This window comes from Rhincodon typus, chromosome 9, assembly GCF_021869965.1.
Source record: "Rhincodon typus isolate 14 chromosome 9, sRhiTyp1.1, whole genome shotgun sequence".
Classification (NCBI taxonomy): Eukaryota; Metazoa; Chordata; class Chondrichthyes; order Orectolobiformes; family Rhincodontidae; genus Rhincodon; species Rhincodon typus.
Genome location: NC_063340.1, coordinates 8,549,068 through 8,570,279, shown reverse-complemented (window position 1 = coordinate 8,570,279; position 21,212 = coordinate 8,549,068). Strand labels below are relative to the sequence as shown.

At 44.2% G+C, this 21,212-nt stretch overlaps 1 protein-coding gene across 1 annotated transcript in view; it reads left to right on the top strand.

Annotated features, from left to right (window-relative positions):
* The window catches only part of LOC109930283 (1-phosphatidylinositol 4,5-bisphosphate phosphodiesterase beta-1-like), a 601,524-nt gene that overhangs the window by 69,655 nt on the left and 510,657 nt on the right, over positions 1 to 21,212 (top strand). Inside the window, exon 2 of the mRNA XM_048600897.1 lies at positions 5,717 to 5,785. Within this exon, the coding sequence (XP_048456854.1) occupies positions 5,717 to 5,785 (69 nt within the window). The remainder of the gene's footprint in view (positions 1 to 5,716; positions 5,786 to 21,212) is intronic.

Here is a 21,212-nt window from a genome sequence, read left to right as displayed (position 1 = left end):
AGGTTCAAAGTTAAAGACTGGCAACTTTTCAAAAGAGACTCAAACTCCAGTTGGTAATTGAAAGAATGACCCAACACAATTTCACGTTTTAACTCTTTTACTGGAGCAAATGACTGAAACGAAATGTGACCTGAATAAAGGCAACCAAGTTGACAGTCAGTTCCTGCACTGTGTCTAGCAGTGAGAGAAGAGTTCTCAACTTCAGAGTTGGATGCACGGAGGAGCCTTCCTCTCGTAGAAGCTTCCAACGCTGTCGTACCGAAGGAGACCGTTCAGTCTTTTGTGCCTGTTGCTGTTTAAAGGTTTTGCGGGCTGAGGTGAAATTTTAAGAAGGTGCCACCGACTCAAATTCACCTTTCAGATTTAATTTTTCGTCAGTGAATGTTTCTGTTGTAACATCATTCAATTCCATTCCTGGAAGGCAAATCAACAGAAACTGCTTTCTGCAACTGATAGCAGCGGAAGCGCAAAGGGATGTCATGCCTGAGGCAACTGAATGTTTTCCCTGGGTCCCTCCCTCCACTCTAGTTAATGAAAAGGTATAAAGCAATGTGTGACAAAAACACTTGCTGACTGATCCTTTATACAGTAGTACCAGGGAGGCACTGGTCCATGGTTATCTCACCTCTACTTTGGATACCTAGTTGGGTGGGAGAGTGAACTGTGACGAGGATGCAGAGATCCTTCAGCATGATCTCGACAGGTTGGGTGAGTGGGCACATCAATGGCAGATGCAGCATAATTTGGATAAATGTGAGGTTATTCACTTTGGAAGCAAAAACAAGAAAGCAGATTACTACCTGAATGGGTGTAAATTGGGAGAGGGGAGTGTGCAGCGGGACCTGGGTGTCCTTGTGCACCAGTTACTGAAGGTAAGTATGCAGGTGCAGCAGGTGGTAAAGAAGGCAGATGGTATGTTGGCCTTCATTGCGAGAGGTTTCTAGTACAGGAGCAGGGATGTCTTGTTGCAGTTCTCCAGGGCCTTGGTGAGGCCACACCTGGAATACTGCGTGCATTTTTGGTCTCCTTTTGTGAGGAAGGATGCTCTTGCTCTCGAGGGAGTGCAGCAAAGGTTTACCAGGCTGATTCCGGGGATGGCGGGTCTGACATATGAGGAGAGATTGACTAGGTTAGGCTTGTTTTCGCTGGAGTTCAGATGAATGAGGGGGATTTCATAGAGACTTATAAAATTCTAACAGGACTGGACAGGATAGATGCAGGGAGGATGTTCCCGATGGTGGGTGTGTCCAGAACCAGTGGTCACAGTCTGAGGATTCGGGGTAGACCATTTAGGACGGAGATGAGGAGACATCTCTTCACCCGAAGAGTGGTGAGCCTGTGGAACTCATTACCACAGGAAGCAGTTGATGCCAAAACATGTGTGACTTGATATAGCACTTGGAGTGAACGGGATCAAAGGTTATGGGGAGAAAGCAGGATTAGGCTATTGAGTTGGATGATCAGCCATGATCATGAAGAATGGCAGAGCAGGCTTGAAGGGCTGAATGGCCTCCTCCTGCTCCTATCCTCTATGTTTCTATGTTTCAGTGTCTCATTAATGGTTTGGTGGGGGGTGGGGGTGTGTCATTTGGCTGGATTACAATGCAGAGTGACTCCAACAGTGCAGGCTCAATTCCCACACCATCTGAGGTTACCATGAAGGCCCCACCTCCTCAACTTCACCTCTCACCAGAGGCGTGGTGACCCCTCGGGTTAAACCCAACACCAGTCGTCCATCTCTCTCTCTCTCTCATTAGAGAGCAGGACTACAACGACTTTACTGCATTCGGGCCTGTCACATTATGGCTTAGAAACCAGACCAGATAGGCCTGTATGTCTAAGTAACAATAAATTAATAACGTCTTTAGGACAGTTCCAAGACGTTATGACATGTGATAAAAGTATCCATTTCACTTTCAAAAACAAAACGGAAATTGCTGGAAAATCTCAGCATCTGTGGACACAAATCAGAGTTAACGTTTCGGGTCCAGTGACCCTTCTTCAGAACTCCATCTCCCCTTCAGTCACTGTCTCTGTGTTCAGTCACTAAACCTGTATAATAGCATGAGTAACCACACAATCCAAACTGCGCAAAAGCATGTGATCTTGTAGTTGTGTTGTTAATATACTTCAAGACATCTCTCTCAACAAAAGCCTGACTCTGCGGTATATGTCAGGTAGACTAACACATTGAAAACCACAGAAATGCTCATCAATCTCTCTCTCTGTTTCTCTCTGTCATTCTTTCTCTCACTCTTTCTCTCTCTGTTTCTCTCTCTCTGTCTCTCGCTCTCTCTTTCTCTCTATTTCCCTCTCTCTCTCCCTCTCTCCCTGTCTCTACATCTCTCTATCTCTCTATCTCCCTCATACTTTCCTGCACCACTGTCTGTGGCAGGTAGTATTCTGGTTTGGGTAATTTCCTGCCTCTTTTCTCTACGCTGTGTCTCAGACCTCTCAAATAAAAGTGGCAATCGATCATTGGTGAGTCTAAACAGAAGAGGCACTTGCCTTACATAACAAGGTAGTTTATTGGAGAATATTAATGGGTACAGTTTAGAAACCTGTTCAGGCATGAGTACTAATGACTGTCATGAGCTGTACAGAATATACCTGCTCCCTTTGGGTCCTTGTACAGAACTCAATAAACTCTGCCCAAAAGCTGTTTGACATTATTGGATTGGGTGGAGCTTGGAGTAACATGACTTTTAACACTTTCAGAACCATTATCTTATATAACATCTTGCTCAGTCTTTCTCTCTCTCTCTTTCTGTGTGTGTCTTTCTGTCTTTCGCTGTCTCTCTTCCTCTCTCTGTATCTCTGTCTTGTTATCTCTACGTGTGTTTGTGTGTGTCTCTGATTTTCTCTCTCTCTCTGTAATGCTCTGCCTCTCACTCTCTGTCACTTTCTGCCTCTCTCTCTCTCTTTCTCTGATTTTCTCTCTCCACCTTGATTGAGCTTGAGTTATGAAATGGAACTCCTAGGTTGTACCTGTGCAATGTCACATTGTCCATATTTCGGTAATAGCTTGAAATGACCGGTTGTGATGAACTGACAGCAGAGTACCATAAATTTCACTTGTAAATAGCAGAGCAAATTTCAAATTCATTAGTTAGCCAAAGCTGTCATTGGCACACCAACAGAATTTCGCTTTTACATTGAGGTTAGTACAGAAATGTATGTCTGTGTTTGTTCCCCCCTTTGGTTCAAGCTAATTGTCCTCCTGGTTGGTACCAGTTGCCCTAACCCTCTTGTCATGCCCACCATGCCAAGGTTGACAGCTCCTGCTTGTGTTAATAATAATGCAGCCATCTGCAAGCAGAGGAGAATGGCTTGGAATGACTCTCACGATGCAGAATTCCCAACTTGGGATTCAGTTCCTTCTCTATGTTACTGCGATGCCAGCCACTCCCAATTTGTGGGAGGGGTGTTATGTTGTCACCATCCTCTTTCAGTAACGTGGTCTAAGGTCCTGCTTGCTTTATCATAATCATGGAAGAACCATTCATAAGTCATAACAAGAAGAGACTCTTGCCTTAAACAATTCTTGCAGGATAGCAATCATGCATATTAGTAAGTTGGACTTTGTCTTTAAGACTATGAGGAGACCTGCGGATATGGGTCTCCACTGAAAAAACCCTAAGATGTTTTCCCCCCATGTCCTCCTGTATCTTCAGATCGGGTGGAACTTAGTCTGCATTAGCTGACTTGCTGTATTTATATTAGAACAGAAGTAGGCCATTCAGCCCATTGAGTCTGCTCGATCTTGCCACTCTCCTGTCCTGTGTCCACATCCCTTGGTGTCATTCGCCTCCACAAATCTGCTGACTCCAGTTTTGCTCAGACTCCTTGATGACACACTCGGACAAATGCTGCCTTGTTGTTGAAGGTGGTCAGATTGACTGCCCCAGTTCATCTCCATTGTTCATGTTTGGACCAAGACGGTCAAGAGTCAGATGGCACTGGCAGAACCCAAACTGGGCATCACTGAGCAGCTTGCTGCTCACTGGCATTGTTAACAATCTCTTGCGTTGCTCAGCTGATGGTTAAGAGCAAACCGATTATGCAATAACTGGGCCAGTTGCATTTGTCCTGCTTTTTGTGCAGAGGATGTATCTGGGTAATTTTCCACGTCATCAGACAGGTGCCAGTGTTGTCTAAAATGATACAAAACCTAGCCTGACAGTTGCATCATTTTCCCCATAGTACGTGGGATTCCTGAAATACAGATTTGTTCTCCCAGTGTGATGACTCAGTCAATGCATTGGGTATTGCGGTATCATGCTGTGTATGCAAGGGAATTCATTTAATTTATTGTCTGTCTACAAAGTCAAAATTGTCTTCACTGTCCCTGGACTAAGGTTAGACAAAGGCTATCATCCATCTCTCAGTCACCTGGCATTGTGCAAAGATAGCTCTTACATTTGCTATCCAGGTTTACAAACTGCTCACCCAGACAATGTCTTAAGGATTACTCTCCAACATGAGCACTCCCCTCCAAGAGTGAAGTGAAGGGTGGCTGAGGAATAGGGTTTTTGCACAGCGGCAGTTCACTTATAAACAGAGCAGCAGGTTGCAACTGGGAATGTGGCTCCTTAATCCAGAGCAGCTGCAACAGTGGCAATAGGATAGTGAACTCGAATCCATGGGACCCCTGTGGTGGACACAGCTTGCTTATGTTTCTTGGCTTAAAGCAATGCCTTGGGTGTGTAACAACTGAATATTTCATGCATGGGATTTTCACAGCGTTAACCACATCAAGCATTCTGATAGTAATGTGCTTTTCCACTGGCATTACTGAGAGTCAAATGTATTCAGCCCTTACTCCTGTGCTTGCTAATCTTACGAGGACTCACAGCTAAAAACGCAGAATAGACGGCGGCATGGTTTGAGTCATGAGGAGAGGCTGGATAGGCTGGGACTTTATTCCCTGGTGCGTAGGAGGCTGGGGGGTGACCTTATAGAGGTTTATAAAATCATGAGGGACATGGATAGGGTGAATAGCCAAAGTAGGGGAGTCCAAAGGTGGAAGAAAAACTAAGTTGCTGGAAAAGCTCAGCAGGTCTGGCAGCATCTGTGAAGGAAAAAACAGAGTTAATGTTTCGGGTCCGGTGATACTTCCTCAGTCCAAAGGTGGGGAGGCCATGGCCGAGTGGTATTATCGCTGGACTGTTAATCCAGAGACTCATAACATTCTGGGAACCTGGGCTCGAATCCTGCCACAGCAGATGGTTCCAAATCCTGAGAAACTGTTTGTATTGCGAGAAATAGAAGTTATACCAAAGGTAGGATTCACGTAATGGGGCTGTTAATATGATTACTGCCTGGATTCAATGGTAAAGAACCAGAAGTTTCACTTGTATGTTATTTTTGTGTTTACTGATGTTTGTTGCAGTTGGATGTGGTGCTTAGCATGTACTATCACATTTTTCTATCTATTATTTCATGTCAAAGGTCATTCGATGGAGAGATAAACAGTGTTAGCTTGATTCCTTGGTACTTTGTGAAACTGTGGCAGATTATAACGTGAAATCACGCATTTCCATAATGTGTTTCACACTGTGCTCTGTGACTTTGTGTTGGTGGTAAACTTTCTGAGTTGGAGATTGAAACGTAGCGAGCCTTGGCTTGTCAAGGTGCCTAGGGTTTTGTGCAGTATGTACATTATGCAATGACTTTGCTCATCAACTCTGTTTTTTTTGTGTCATTTCACTTCCAGGAGACAGACCTGCTGGAAATCAGCCTCGTCAAGGATGCTCGTACGGGAAAGTATGCAAGGAATCCCAAGGTAGGCTATGTGCTGGAAAACTCTGACCAGCTACACTCATCTCCTTCGGTAACCTGCACGGAAATGTGAAGCAGTTTGTGCAAAGTATTTGCAATAATCGTTTGATACTTCTGAAAAATAAACACATTTGACAAATTCGAGCTGTTTTCACTGCAGCTCCTCTCTGAGATTATAATGTGCATTGTGTCCTATATTCTACATCGCACTAGATTCTGTGTATGTTTTGTTTACTCTGTTTTAAATTGTTTGCTCCAAGCTTGCACTCTAAGCCCTTCAAATGGCCTATTAACTTTTCTCTGTGTCTACAGCCAGGCTTAACCAATCAAGCCCAGTGAGCATCAATAATAAACAGGCCCATATAATCAAACACAGAAGAATTGACACCATTTTCATTTCCTAAGGTGACAATGATGAGTAATTAGCAGCAAGTTTTGCAAAACAGTCACTTCTGAATTCAGCTAAGATTATGGTCTGGTAACTTGCATTTTCAAACTGTTGATCCATCATTGCCTGCCACAGTTGTCACTGGCACAATATCAAGGGCTAAATATTGCTCTGTGCGTCAGCTTCTACAGCAGAGTGGAGGGTTTGTAAGTTCAAATTGCAGCCCCAACTTTTCCAGATTGACTGACTGTGTACCCAACATCAACGTACCAAGTGACCATTTCTTAGCTTAAGCAATCAAAGGCCTAAAATGTCATTGGACTTTTTTCACTCCTTATTCAAGGGAGGGTGGTGATTTGAAAATAAACACAGAGGCGTTCGTGTGGCTGTTGAAAATGTACCCCTGACCGAAACTCAAAAAGTTTTCGCTTTAGCTGGAGAGTCGGAAACACAGGTCGCAGTCTCTGAGTAAGGAGTCGGTGGTTTCACACTGAAATGTGGAGAAATTACTTTCGCTCAGAGGAGCTGCAGGAACACAGCAGGTCAGGCAGCATCAGAGGGGCGTTTCGGGTTTACGCTCTTCATCAGAATGGATGCAAATGGAACCGAAGGTGAGGACCTTGGAGGCAGTGGTGAGCAGAACTCCAAGCAGCAGAGTTTGTCTTGGTTAGGTCCCTCCTGGGCATATGTCCTTTATTTTTATACAGTTCCCATCTCCTTCAGTTCAGAAGCTTCAGGTCATCGACTTCATGGTCTCCTGGAGTGTTGTGAGTTCCCTCTGGGTTCTTGTGTGACATCCCAACAGGAAAAGGAAAATAACAAAGAGTGTGGAAAGAAGAGTGACATTCTTTGGTAAAGTTTGGGCTGTCCTTAATAGGCAGCAGGAGAGGCATTCAACCTCTGAACGTAGCATATTTCTCATGGCCTGTTGAGCAGAATGGAGGATCTCGAGACCCTACAATTTGGTCTTTTAAGTGTTAACATTCCAACACGATCTTGTGAGCAACTTCTTAATTTCCTGCTGTTGTCCTTCAAAGCATGTCATTTATGAGGAAAGCTATGAGAGTACACAAGATGTATTCCTGTCTTTTTCTCTCCACCGCAATCCTTGTGCTTTCAAGCAATCCATTTTCTGTTGTGTTAATCAAATGGGTTTCCATTTCAAAAATTGTCAGATACTGCCACATTTGGCGATGGGTGAGTGCAACTCAAAAGTATCAAAGGTGTTGATACAGTAAATATTGCATTCTCAGTGGGGTGGGGGGGAGGTATTGCTAGCAAACCTGGGTAACATTGGTGGGAGAGCTCAGTTCCATTCTGTATTGTGGTTGAGAGTTGGTGTGCATTGGTCTTGCAAACCAAATTGTCTAGTGATGGTTTTTTCACAGCAGTAAATTCTAATTTGCATCATCCCACGTGATGATCGATTTTGTACTTTAATTATATTGTTCAGGCAGGAAATATAAATATGTCACAGGGAAAATTGATGCAGCTTTTGATGGAAAGCCAACTACAAAGTAACATCGCTGTCTGATTTATAGCTGGCTTCAGCCATCTATGCATCTTGGCTCAGCTGATGAGCCCACTTCCTAGTTTGTGCTCTCTCTCTCTTTTCTGACGTAGCCCACTCGAAATATTCTTCAATCAGCAGATGTCTAGCTGGAGTCACAGCCACCATAATGGAACACCATTCCCCCACCAAATTTTGTCACCACCCCACAACTGATCCTGACAGATCAGTGCCCCTGTGTCCTCTCAGTGGAAGTTTACAGATCCTTTAGCCATATCAAACATGAGCCTTGAAACATTAACTCCACAGAAGTCTGCATTCTAGCAACTCGACAGCTGGATCACGGGTGGAAGATAAGCCAAATAGATGACGTCAAAATATACTTCCTTTTATCTTTCCCTCTCTCCTTCTCCTCACTCACTGTCTCTTTGCCTTGTTTCTTATCTCAGGACCTCAGCCCCTTCTGCTTTGAGCACTAATATGACAGCAAAATACTGCAGATGCTGGACATCTGAAATAACTCTTGGAAGTAATGATCAGTATCTGTGGAGAGGCAAACATAGGTAATGTTTCTATTCAGTTACCATGTCTGATCACAAAGGGATATCACGAGACAAGGTGGAATGGGCAAAACTGTGGGAGATTGATTTCAATGCAACCAGGAATGAGGCTATCCATTTAGGATTGTAACAGGTTGGATCGGGGTACTATCTGGATAGTATGATGTTAAGTACAGTGGATGTCCAAAGAGACTTAGAAGTTCAGCGGCATCAATGTTTAAAATGCAGAAAACAGTCAAGGTGCAGAAAATAACCAAGAAGGCTAAAGGACGACTGGTCTGTGATACAGGCTGACACCAACAGCATGAGTTCAATCCCCACACCAGTTCAGGTCACCTGCTTTCTTAACCTCTTCCCTCACCTGAGGCATGGTGACCCTCCTGTTAAACCACCACCAGTCACCTGTCTCTCTAATCACTGGGATTATGGTGACTTTACTTACTGATCAATGTAGGATTAAACTTTGCTGGGTGGGCATTTGGGTCTTAATAAATTGTTGTAACCACTCTAGTGTGAGCTATGTAGACTAAGAAGATCTCGGGTTCACTCTCTGCTCGGTTGTTATTCGATCGTAATGAGGCCAAGGTCTTGTATAATGGCAGAGAGCTTTATCCGAATTCGTCCAGCCTCTGTGTGTATGTTATTCTTTTGCTGGAGCCGTCTGGGGTGTCTTGGGTGTATTCACTGCCGCCCATCCTCCTTAATTGTCATCAGTTTCAGTCACTGATGCTAAGTGGGGAAGGATCCCACGTGAGGTTTTAGACAAAAGCTTGACTCAGTTTTGATGAACACTAAATATGTTTGTTACATATTATTTCGTTGCCACTTGAATGATACCTGGGATAAATGATAGACTATCAGGCTGCTCAACTTAATTGCTTTTTCTTACTCCAGTTACTAAGAACAATCACCAAAGTACTGTAAATCCTCTGATGGGCCAATGTGGAACTCAAACATGTGCACGACTCTGGTGAACTCCTCCTAGGAACAGTCCTTTGTATTCTGGAGCTTATCTTATGATATCAGGTGTCTTATTAAATGCAGTAGAATTACTTCTTTTTACCTTATCGCTACCTTAGGGTAAGGAAGGGATATTATTGCATAGAGCTCCCCTCTCCAAAAGCGGTCTTGTGAATCCATGCTCGAGGGCATCAGTTTGAACCTCTGCTGAGGTCTGGGTAGGTGGTGCTGCCTTTAATAGGCAAAGAGACTGCCAATAAATGCTGGGTAACACTCGAAGATTGGTCCTCTCAAAAGCATGCAGCAACTGTGGATCCCAGCCTGACCGAGTGTCTGCAGGAGACAGGGAGAAGGTGACTGAGTTTGTGAAAAGTATTCACAAGATATGATTCCCAGAGCAATCTGTAAGAGGACAAACTCCCGATGGACTTCACATCGGAGGTGCATGTGAGGTTGGATGCATTGGTGTCAACTTGGCAAAAAATACTACATTTGGAAAGGTTCAATCTGAATGGACAGTAGAAAACCATCCACGAAGAAGGAAGGGAGGCAGTGAACAGGAAACTTGACATCTGTCATTGCACATTTTGAATTAGTTACTAAGGAGATTATAGCTAGGCACGTAGAAAAGTGCAACATAATTGGGTAGAGTAGGCAAGGTTTTGCAAAAGGGAAATTACGTTTAGCCATTTTATTGGAGTTATTTAAAGGGGTACAATAGATAAAGGGGAGCCTATAGAAGTACTGTATTTGAATTTTCAGAATGTATTTGGTGAGGTGCCACATCAAAACATTGTTTTGCAAAGTTATAGCACATGTTGTCGGGCTAACATATTAACTTGGATAAAAGATTGGCTGGCTGGAAGAAAACAGAGAGCATGCATAAATGGATTTTTTTTCTCATTGGCAGCCGCATTAAGTGGAGATGGCATGAAGATGGATAGCAAAGTATATTGTGAAGAATATATAAATAGGTTGCAGACCAATGCAGATAGATTGAGCGAATAGGCAAAAATCTGGCAGAAAGAGTATAATGTGGGAAAATGTGAAATTATTCACTTTGGTGAGAGTTAATGTGCAGGTACATAAGTGCTTAAGAAGGTTTAATGGATGCTGTACCATGTTACCAGAGGAATTGAACATAAAGTAACTAAGTTATGTTTCAGTTATACAGCATACCAGTAAGACCACATTTCAAATGTGAAGTTTTACTCTCCTTATTAAGGAAGGATGTGAACATATTGGACGTGGATTAGGAGGATATTTAGTAGATTGGTACCTGGAATGATTGGGTGTCCAATAAGGATGGGTTGAACAGTCTGGGCTTGTTACCACTGGAGTTTAGAACAGAGAGACGTGACTTGATTACAGTTTATAAAATGGTTTATGGTCTTGATAAGGTGGGTGTGGAAAGAATGATTCCTCTTGTGGGTGAGTCCAGAATGGTGGGACACTTTTAAAATTACGAGTCACCCTTTGAGGACAGAGATGAGAATATTTTTCTCTCAGATGGCTGTGCGACATGGAAGTCTGCCTCAGAAGCTGGAGGCAGGGTTTCTGAATCTTTTTAGGGTTGGGGTAGATAGATTCTTGTTAGACAGCAGATTCGAGGGTTCATGGTGGTAGATGGGAATGTGGAATTTCAGACATGGATTAGCCATGATTGCATGCAGGCTTGAAGAGTTTTCCTCCAATTCAGTGTCTTTTTCCCACGGTAGGGGAGTCCAAAACTAGAGGGCATAGGTTTAAAGTGAGAGGGGAAAGTTTTAAGAGGAACCTAAGGGGTGTGTGTATGGAATGAGCTGCCAGAGGAAGTGGTGGAGGCTGGTACAATTACAACATTTAAAAGGCATCTGGATGGGTACATGAACTTGGAAAGGTTTAGAGGGATATGGGCCAAATGCTGGCAAATGGGACTAAGTTAATTTAGGCTATCTGGTCAGCATGGGCGAGTTGGGTCTGTTTCTGTGCTGTACACCTCAATGACTCTTAGTCAAATGACTCCTGCTCCTAAAGTAAATGTTCATATGTAAAAGATGCTTTTTCTCACCCGCTTCCCTTCCTTTATATCTTTTGCTTCAAAGACCGTCTAAAAAGGGACAGAGCCTTTCCTGGAAATCATTTAAGGAACCGCCCTTCATTGTTTATCCAACACCATAACAGGAATGATACACTTTTGCACTGTGCAGTGCCTTTGCATTGTAGAATCGCCTGTTCTTGCTTCTTTCACAATGCAATTTTGGCATAATTCCCTTTTCACAATAAGAAAGTGCCACTTTGCACTAGCTGCTCAATCCGCACATTCAATCCACTCGGTGTTCAAGTTGGTTGTTCCATCAATTGCTGGAGAACTTGTTGAATGTTTTGCACCAGGCCGACACAAACCGAGAATAACACTGAAGGCTAACAACGTTCTTTTTTGAAGTTCTGCAGTCAAGTGGTTTTGTGCAGCGAGGTGGAGAGCCGGAGCTTCATTCTTTTTGCTTTTAAAGGGGAGAGGAGAGAAAAAAAAAAGTGTTTCTTTCCACTGATGTTTACTGTTTCCCTCGAGGTTGTCAACATGTCTGTATAAATGCACATGGACATTGGTACATCCAGTACGTTGTGCTGCATGTTTTGTGTGCACGCTTTATAATCTGCGATGACAGAATGAGAAAGCAAAGCAGCCATAAGGTATGGAGATCTGGGTGTTGTAAAGAGTTCCATTCACTGAGATATTTACTGAGTCTGAACAGGATGATCGTGTACAGACTTGAATCAAATGGGCTGCTCCTGCTCCCATATGCTTGTAGTAAAAGATGCTTTATTCATTTTTAAATAGAACAATAACAACAGAGCCAACTCAGAAATATACATTCATGATCTGTGTTGTTCAGTATTTCCAACTTCCTGTATTTCCAAAATGCACCAACAAAGATGACTTGAGCATCCTTAGCTCCTGAAGATAGCCCAAGGTTTCACCGAAAATGTAGAGCTCCAGAGATTTTTTTTTAAATTCATTCGCAGGTATCACTGGCTAAGCCAGCATTTATTGCCCCTCCCAAGGGGCAGTTGAGAGTCAACCACATTGCTGTGGGTCTGGAGTCACATGTAGGCCAGGCCAGGTAAGGATGGCAGTTTTCTTCCCCAAAGGACATTAGTGAACTAGACAGGGCTTTTCCAACAATTGGCGATGGATTCAGAGTCATCTTTAGATTCTTAACTCCAGATTTTTGTTTTTATTGAATTCAAATTCCACCATATGCCATGGCAAGATTTGAACCTCGGACCACAGAACATTATCTGGGTCTCTGAATTAACAGTCAAGCAATAATACCACTAGGCCATCGCCTCCCCAGATCACTATTTGCTTATAAAGGTTTTATTTAGCTACCAAGGAAGACAGCGTGTGTTTATAAGTGTATAAAATTAGTCGAGAGTTTAAAGATGAGCAGCTCCATCCAACTTGCCCCTCAAGATAATAGCCGAAGCAGCATTGACTGAACGCTTCAGCACCAATGAGATGTGATTGGCAGGAGAACCAAAGGCAAAATGAGGGGAAAAAGTATTTTTTTACACGGGAGACCCGGCACAAATGGTCCAAGTGTGTGGCAGAGGTAGATTCAGTGGTGGCTTTCAAAATGCTGCTGGATAACTATCTGAAGAGAAAAGATTTGCAGGGCTGTAGGAAACAACAGGGGAATAGAATTGGCAGTGAGTCAGAACCAACACATTCTTACTGTGCCATTACCCATCTGTAAATCTTCTCTTCATCTTGCACCCCAACACCCTTGACTATGCATTATTTTGGGTGAATTCTAAAACAGAGGGAAGGGAAATTGAGCTTGTAAATGTCAGTGTGATTTGCTCCTTTTTGATGACTCCTGATCCGAGTTTAGAATCTTGAATAGATTATTGGGAACCCTGTTGAGTAGCAGTGAGGCCTTGCTCTTCAAAGCCCAAAAATTACTTGGCGTTTGGTGAATGACACTTTGTAGATATAGTTGACCATTTTTGCTTTTAAAAAAGGGCCAGCCAAAACAAAATGAGGGGTGCTGCGAAAGGTTCCAGTGGGTGCTGTGGTCTGTACCGTCATGGTCACCAGATCTAGTATTCTCCACGTCATTGTCCTGGACCTGCCTATTCACAGTAGGTGTCATTGTTGGAAACGTTGGCTATTTGGTCTGTATGCTGAGACAATGTTTCCCCTTGTAAGGGAGACTGGAACCAGGGGAAATGTTTAAAAATGAGGTGGCTCCCCTTTAAGACAGAGTTGGGGAGAAGTAATTTCACTGAGTGTCACGGGTCTGTGGGTCTCTCTTCCCCAGAACAGGGTGGAGACAGGCTCCTGGAATATTTTTAAGGTGTGTAGACTTCTATTGACAAGGGAGTCAAGGTTAATTGAGAGGGGTTGGCATGAAAGTGAAATTGAGGCCATATTTGGATCAGCCATGGCCTTATCAAATGATGGCATTGTTGTGAAGGTTTGAATGGCCTACTCCTGCTGCTAACGTATATGCTCATAAGTGACTTGGGGAGTGTCCTCAGCAGTTAATTATTTCCAAAAAAACTGCTTTGAATCAAAGAGACTCATCAAGACCTTGCGGTTCATGACCCCATGACCCCATGACCTTGCAGTTCATTCTCTCATCCCAGCTAGCAATAAGAATGTTGAATGGCAGAGCAAGTTGATGGAGTCAAATGTCCGACTCTTGCTCCGATGGCACATGCTTCTTAATTTGGTCTTTGTAAATCATAGCTTTTTGATGTGATTTATTCCTGTCACATGCACCGAGATACAGTGAAAAGTATTGTTTTGCATGCTAACCAGGTAATCATACCTTACATCAGTAACTCAGAGTCATAGAACAGAATATATTGTTACAGCTACAGAGAAGGTACAGAGAAAGATCAGCTCTAATATATTTGAGGCCCGTTCATAAGTCTGATATTAGCAGGGAAGAAGCTGTTCTTCAGTCTGTTAACTTGACTGAGCTTTTATTACTCAGCAGTTTGCGACTAAGTTTGATGCCTCACCCAGTTGGCCAACATTGATGCCCGGGTCTTAGCAGTGAGCAGTTGCAGACTATGCTGCCGTAGTTGTAGTCTGGTGGGCTTAGTGCTGGTCGTGGGAATGGTTATCGCAGTGAGCTATGATTCTGTACTCACTCGACGCCTACACATGGAACCTCTGTGGTGAAGTCTCGAACAGGATTGTAATCGCTACTATATGGGCTCCAAAGCCCTCTGAGGAGTACATTTGCTAACTGAGCCACAAAGGGATGCCTAGCCTTGATTATCTACCATTGGAGGAAAAAGGCACGATCAGATGTCAATGCACAAGTAAAAACCATACCTGGGAATGCAAAGAATGCCTATTCAGAAAATGAATGGATTTGACTCCAATTGTTGAATTTGCTAATTGATAGCACGGTTACCCGAACAAATGACTGCTTGTTAAGTCCTCCTCCTGGAGGCAAATTTACAAGCTTCACGGGGGAAAAGGAAAGCAGGAAGCCCATTCCAAGCCTTTCATTTTCAAAAAAATGAAGAATGATGAACTGACTTGGGGTGGAATTGGTGGCCCACTGATGATTACATCTTGTTTAAATTCTGTTTGTAGGGAGGAGATTAGCAGGCTGCAAAATGAGAAATGATAAGATTTGACTGTGTAGCAAGTTTTTCTGATTTCAGCCTCGCCTGCAGATTTATTACCTCTGCAGTTTGGCAATTTTCTTGCATTTAAAGAAAAAAGATACTATGTTAAGTACAGTGTTTACAGATTGCCTAGATTGGTTAAATTGTAAACCATAATTAAGACCCATCACTGGAGGTTTGTATTACCTAAGGCAATAACAAATCTTCTGAGCTTCCAGACGTAATTTATTGCTTGTTGGGCTAGAAGCAGAACTGTTGAGGTTTGGAGCTGCCATACTGTGAATTTTTCGTTGTGATCTCCATTCCCTGTGTGTTTGTTCATGTCTTCTTTGCTGACTGCTATTTATAGTTCTTGTCATCTGCTGACCTCAATTTTGATTTCTCTGCTACCTGCCCCAAAGCTTCCTCAGCCAGGTGGCTCAGGAAGTCAAAAGCAAAGGATGGAACTTGCTTCCAGCGTCTGTTGTATAAACATCATGCAGTGCCTACAGTGCAGATAGAGGCTATTCGGCCCATTGAGTCTGCAGTGAACTTGTGAAGAGCATCCCAGCCAGACCCAGCCCCCTCCTATCCCTGTTACTCCACATTTCCCACTTAGCCAGCACATCCCTGGACACTACAGGGCAGTTTAGCATGGCCGATCCACGTAACCTGCGCATAGAATCATAGATTCTGTACAGTGTGGAAGCGGGCCATTCAGCCCATTGAGTCCATGCCACCCCTCTGAAGAGCATCCCACCCAGATCCACCCTCTACCTTTACCTTTAACCCTACATTTCCCATGGCTAACCCACCCAACTTGCACATCTTTGGACTATGGGAGGAAACTGGAGGACCTGACGAAGAAACCCATGCAGACATGGGGTGAATATGCAAACTCCACACAGACAGCCACCCAAAGCTGGAATTGAACCAGGGTTCCTGGCGCTGTGAGGCAGCAGTGCTAACCACTGTGCCAGCATGCAATCCCAAGATGCTCAAGGATGCTTCGCTCCAAGGCACTGAGCAAAAAGAGTATGGTCTTTGCATTTATGTAGAGGCTTTTGCGAACTGCCAAACCCTACCTGTTGTGTTGCATATTTGTCTCTGAAGGGTCTAAGCAGCAAAGAGCTCGTCAACCTGTTTAACTCCATAGTGTACATGATACTCTGCAGTATGTTCAGGTCTCATGGAGACACTGTAATTGTCCTCGGAGAAGACTCTTGACCGAGAGAGAAATGTAGCCAAAAGACGTTACTGATGTCTTTCCACAATCTATCCAATAATAGAGGTTGAACTTCAGACTCAAACTCTCATCCAAAAAGTTAGTTTGTATATTTAGAGTGGGAAGGAAAGAAGAGGCAATTTGTGTATGGCCAATGTTTATTCCATTGACAAGATATGAATTCAATTCTGTTGCTTATTTGGATCTTTTATATTGTAGATACAAGACGCAGAACAAGCCTAGACAAAATGAATGACATGTCAAACAAATTATGATAAAAATGCTAACAATGAAAGTACCACTCTACAGTGGCAAGGTATTCTTAACCTGCCTGTCACATTCCCTTTGCTGACCTTTGCTCTCCCTTTGAAGGTTCTGTCATTGCTTGGGTTTCTTATAGCTGTTAACTTTCACTGATAATTATCCTCAGAATGTGTGCAAGTGATTTCTTCCTTGTACTGTGCCAATGGTGTGGGAGGTGATGGCCTAGTAATAATACCACTATTAATCCAGAGACCCAGCTAATGTTCTGGGGATCTGGGCTTGAATCCTGCCAAAACAGGTGGTGGAATTTGAATAAAAATGTGGAAATAGGAATCTAACGATGACGATGAACGCATTGCCGATGTCAGGAAAAACCCATCTGCTTCCCTAATGTCCTTGAGAGAAGGAAATCTGCCATCCTTACCAGGTCTGGCCTACATCTGACTCCAGACCCACAGCAATGTGGTTGACTCTTGACTGCCCTCTGGGCAATTAGGGATGGGCAATAAATACTGGTGTAGTTAGTGACGGCCTCATCCCATGAATTAAAAAAAAATGGCAGCCCAAAAATCATCATCTTAGGTTAAGAGGTGACTGTTTAAGACTGAAATGAGGAGGAATTTCCTCACTCGGTTCATCTTTGGAATTCTCTGCCCTGGAGCACTATGGACAATCAATCATTCACTATACGCAAGGCAGAGATTAGCAGATTTTTCAGCACCAAGGGATATGGGCAGAGGACTGGAATTTTATCATTTAATCTTGGAATTGGCTTGAGGGACCACACCAGCTCCAATTTTGGTTTTGCGTGTCAACTGTGGTTCTGGTGATAGTATTCTAGTGGGTAAAGCAGAAGGTCTGGGTTCAAATTCCACTGCAGGACTAAGTGCAGGAATCAAGGCTTGTTCTTCCAAAGCAGTGCTGTGGGAGTGCTTCACTGTCAGAAGTAGAGTCTTTTTGATGAGAGTTAACTGGGATTGGATGTAAAGCATCCCATTGCTACTATCTTGAAGAATTGAGGCATTCTCCCTGTTGTTCAAACTGATGGTTACCTCACAAGTAATACCACCAAACAAAAACAGGTTATCTGGCCATTCACAAGGCTGTTTGTGGGAACTTGCTGTGATCAAATTGGCTGCTGTGTTTCTTTACCATAGCAATGATACTTCAAAAGTATTTAACTTTCTGTAATTGACTGGGAAGCTCAGAAACTGGGATGGGAGTCACAGTCTGAGGATATGAGGTAGAACTGAGATGTGGAGAAATGTCTTCACACACAGAGTGGTAAATGGTGCCATTCTCTGCTGCAGAAAGTGGCTGAAGCCAAAATATTGAATGTTTTCAAGAAGGAGTTAGATATAGCTCTTAGGGCTAAAGGGATCAAGGGATATGGGGGGAAAGTGGGAATGGGGGATTGAGTTGGATGATCAGCCATGATCAGATTGAATGGAGGAGCAGGCTTGAAGGGCTGAATTGCCTACTCCTGCTCCTAGCTTCAATGTTTGAAGTGCTTTCGGACATCTGATGGTCAAGGACAATGTATAAATATATGGCTTTCTTCCTTAAATTTTTTTTGAGCTTTTCTGATAGAAGACAGTTGCTGGATGATTCTCTTCGCTGGTTCCCTCCCTCCCAATGTTCTTATCTTCAAGTAAATCTGAAAAACATGAGTCCTTTTTCCTTTGCAAGGATTCATCCTCAGACATATATGACAACTCTGTGTCGATTGATTTCTGTGCATTTCTGATTAATGACTGCCCTCTGATTTCATTTGTTCTCTGTTAGAAGTGAAGAATGCAATCCATTAAAGTCTATAGACCACTTAGTTTGTAAAAAGTTAAATATGTACATCTGTGAAATAAATGGTTTAAATTGTTCACAATTCAGATTGTAAAACCCGGCTTCCTTCTTGGTTTTTGTTATAAGATATAAACATTTAAAAGTCGTAACAATTGCGTTTCAGTTACTTAGCAACGAGAATGGTGAAGAAATTTGTTTTCTGTATCAATGCATTTAGCTTGCCCTTCAAGGCTCTCGATCTACAATTTCAAGTTGGAGTAAGCATGTTTAATAAGAATAATTTTGATGATGCTTTTCACCATTTCCCAAGTGTCACTGCTCCTTTCAGACAATCTGTCCTGTCTTACTGTGAGAATGTAGCTACACTGATGTAAGTCGCATGACCTTGTGTTATAATAGAGTATCTCAAGGTGTGAAAATTGCAGACCATAAATATGAGATAAGCAAAGCAATTGATCCATCGCAAATGTGGTATAGAGCACCCAGTGTTTGAGTTAAGATAGTGAGATTTAAAATCTACATGCGGAATCCTGTAGGGGTCTGACCAATGTTGACTATGTATGGCAGCATCGGGTGACCAGCGTAGGGAGGTCCATCTCCATGTCAGGGGCATTGTGCGTCATCTTTTATGCTTTTCACAAGCAATGGTGGTGAGATTGTTGCTGGGCAGTGGTGAGGCACCAGTTGACGGGCATTAACTCATTAACGCCACAACTTGCTTCATCAATATCGAGCCTCCCAGTTTACCAAACTAAGCAAACAAGCTCGAAACTGAGGAAATTCGCAGTAGAAGCCAGAGGGGGTACCTGACAGATATTCAGCTCACCTCCTGCTCTGAAAGGCATCCACGTTGCCTGTGACCAAACCATAGTCCTGCACATGATACATGGGCACTAGCTATATGCACCCGTTGTCCACAGACATTGGAATCTGCCAGCCTCTCATGGCATTTGCCCACAGCTCTGACATTGAGCTCTGGAAACACACTCTTGCATTACAAGGTAAACTGGCAACTGGCAGCTGCAATGGGGGCACTTTGTGCACAGGGATGGGCACCCAGCTCGCAGACGAGCAAGGCTGCATCTCGGGACCTCTTGCCCCTGCTCTCAAAATTCTCACCCACTTAGTGCCAATGTGCACACTGCATCCCCGTCCTGCCTCGTTGTGCCAGTTAATGCAGTCAAGGAAGCAGGCAGCCTGCCCTGCTGCTGAGCGGTCCCTGGTCTCGGGGGTTCACACCTTGTTGGGGCAGCCTCTCGGAGGAGTAATCATCAATGAACCACTTGGAGGGACCCGTCAGGGATTCCGGTACAGTAAATCAAGGCCAGCCTCCTACACTAGCCCAGGGGGCTAGCTGGTGGGGCTTCCACCATTGGAAGCTCCATGCCTTTTCAGTCCAGGACATGGGGGAGATGCAGTCAGTCCATTGGCTTTGCAACGTCCAGACTCCAGGGGGGAGTACGGCTAATGCGGTTGGAGAGATGCAAGGGCGCGTCTTGTCTGGGGCTGTCTGCTCACGTTGGCCTAAGGGCCATGGCCAGTCCCTCAGATCCTTCCCCGGGAAAGAAGGGCAAGTGTGTGGCCGCAGGACTGAGCCATAGAATCCCTACAGTGTGGAAACAGGCCCTTCAGCCCAACCAGTCCACACTGACCCTCAGAGCATCCCACCCCGACCCAACCCCCTTCAACCCTATAACCCACCTAAGCTACACATCGCTGAACATTATGGGCAATTTAGCATGGCCAATCCACCCAGCCTGCACATCTTTGGACTCTTATTCTTTGGTACTGGAGCCTTCATGCCTTGGGGAAAGGCACAGTCCAATCGTGTTGGGGTGGGGGAGCAGCAGGATTAGGAAGGAGGAGGAAATACAATGAAGCATGCTGGGAAAAATGTAAAACAGGAAGTGGGGGGTGGGGAGCGGCGGTGGCTTTGTCCAGGTTCAGGAGCACCCTGATCTCCAGTGGGAGGTAGTGTGCGGCCACACTAGACACGGTCACCTCATGGGAATGTCAGCAGGTCGGGTGGGCGACTTGGGGAAGTGGGAAGCTTGCGGGATTCACAGGGCACACCATCAGGAAGGAGATGTGGATACTTTGGGGCCTCACGGACACATTCAGGCTGAGGCTGGAGGTCTCCGGCAGGGAAAGTGCTCACTCTCGCCTTCCAAAATGACGCCAATTGGAAATGTTAGAATGGGGAAGGAAATTGCAGCAGGCAAGGGGAGTGAGAGGGAGGGTTGAAGCAACTGCCATAAAGATACACGATCTTGAGGTGGGCGCTGATAGGTTTGTGTTGGCAAAGGTACTTCCTATTAGGGAAGAATCTAAAATTCAGGGTCACTTTCTAAAAATAAAGGGATGTCCTGTTAGGAAAGAGATGAGGGGACTTATTTTTTTCACTGAGGGTTTTGAATCTTTGGCGATGGAAGCAGAGTCTTGGAATATTCTTAAGGCAGAGAGGTAAATAGCAAGGGGTTCACCGCTTAAAGGGGGTAGGCAGCAATGTGGAATGATCAGATTGAATTGAATTGAATTGAATTGATTTGGGTTTATTGTTGCATTCTCGCATGAGTGCAGTGAAAAGTTTACAAGTCGCCACCTAGGGCGCGATCATAGGTACAAAATGGGTTTCCTCCGGGTGCTCTGGTTTCCTCCCACAGTCCAAAGATGTGCAGGCTAGGTGGATTGGCCATGCTAAATTGCCCATAGGGTTCAGGGATGTGTAGATTAGGTGGGTTATAGGGGGATGGGTCTGGGTGGGATGGTCTGAGGTTCGGTGTGGACTTGTTGGGCCGAAGGGCCTGTTTCCACACTGTAGGGATTCTGTGATCTTCTATGATCTTATCTCAAAGGTACCGAGGTGCAGAATCTTGGTACAAAGCAGAAAAATAAAGCAAACAACATTAAAGGTTAAACATTACAGTCCTCCCTACTAAAAAGTACAAAAACAAAGAAACACACAGTTAACAGTTCAACATCCCACAGTCCATAAGAGCCTGGCCACGCTGGACTCACAATCCTCACAAGGGCCTGACAACCTCTCTTTGGGCCCGACCGCGCCCTTGCTGCTTCCCCCTCCCGCCTTGCAGCCTGCCCCTGCTCCCC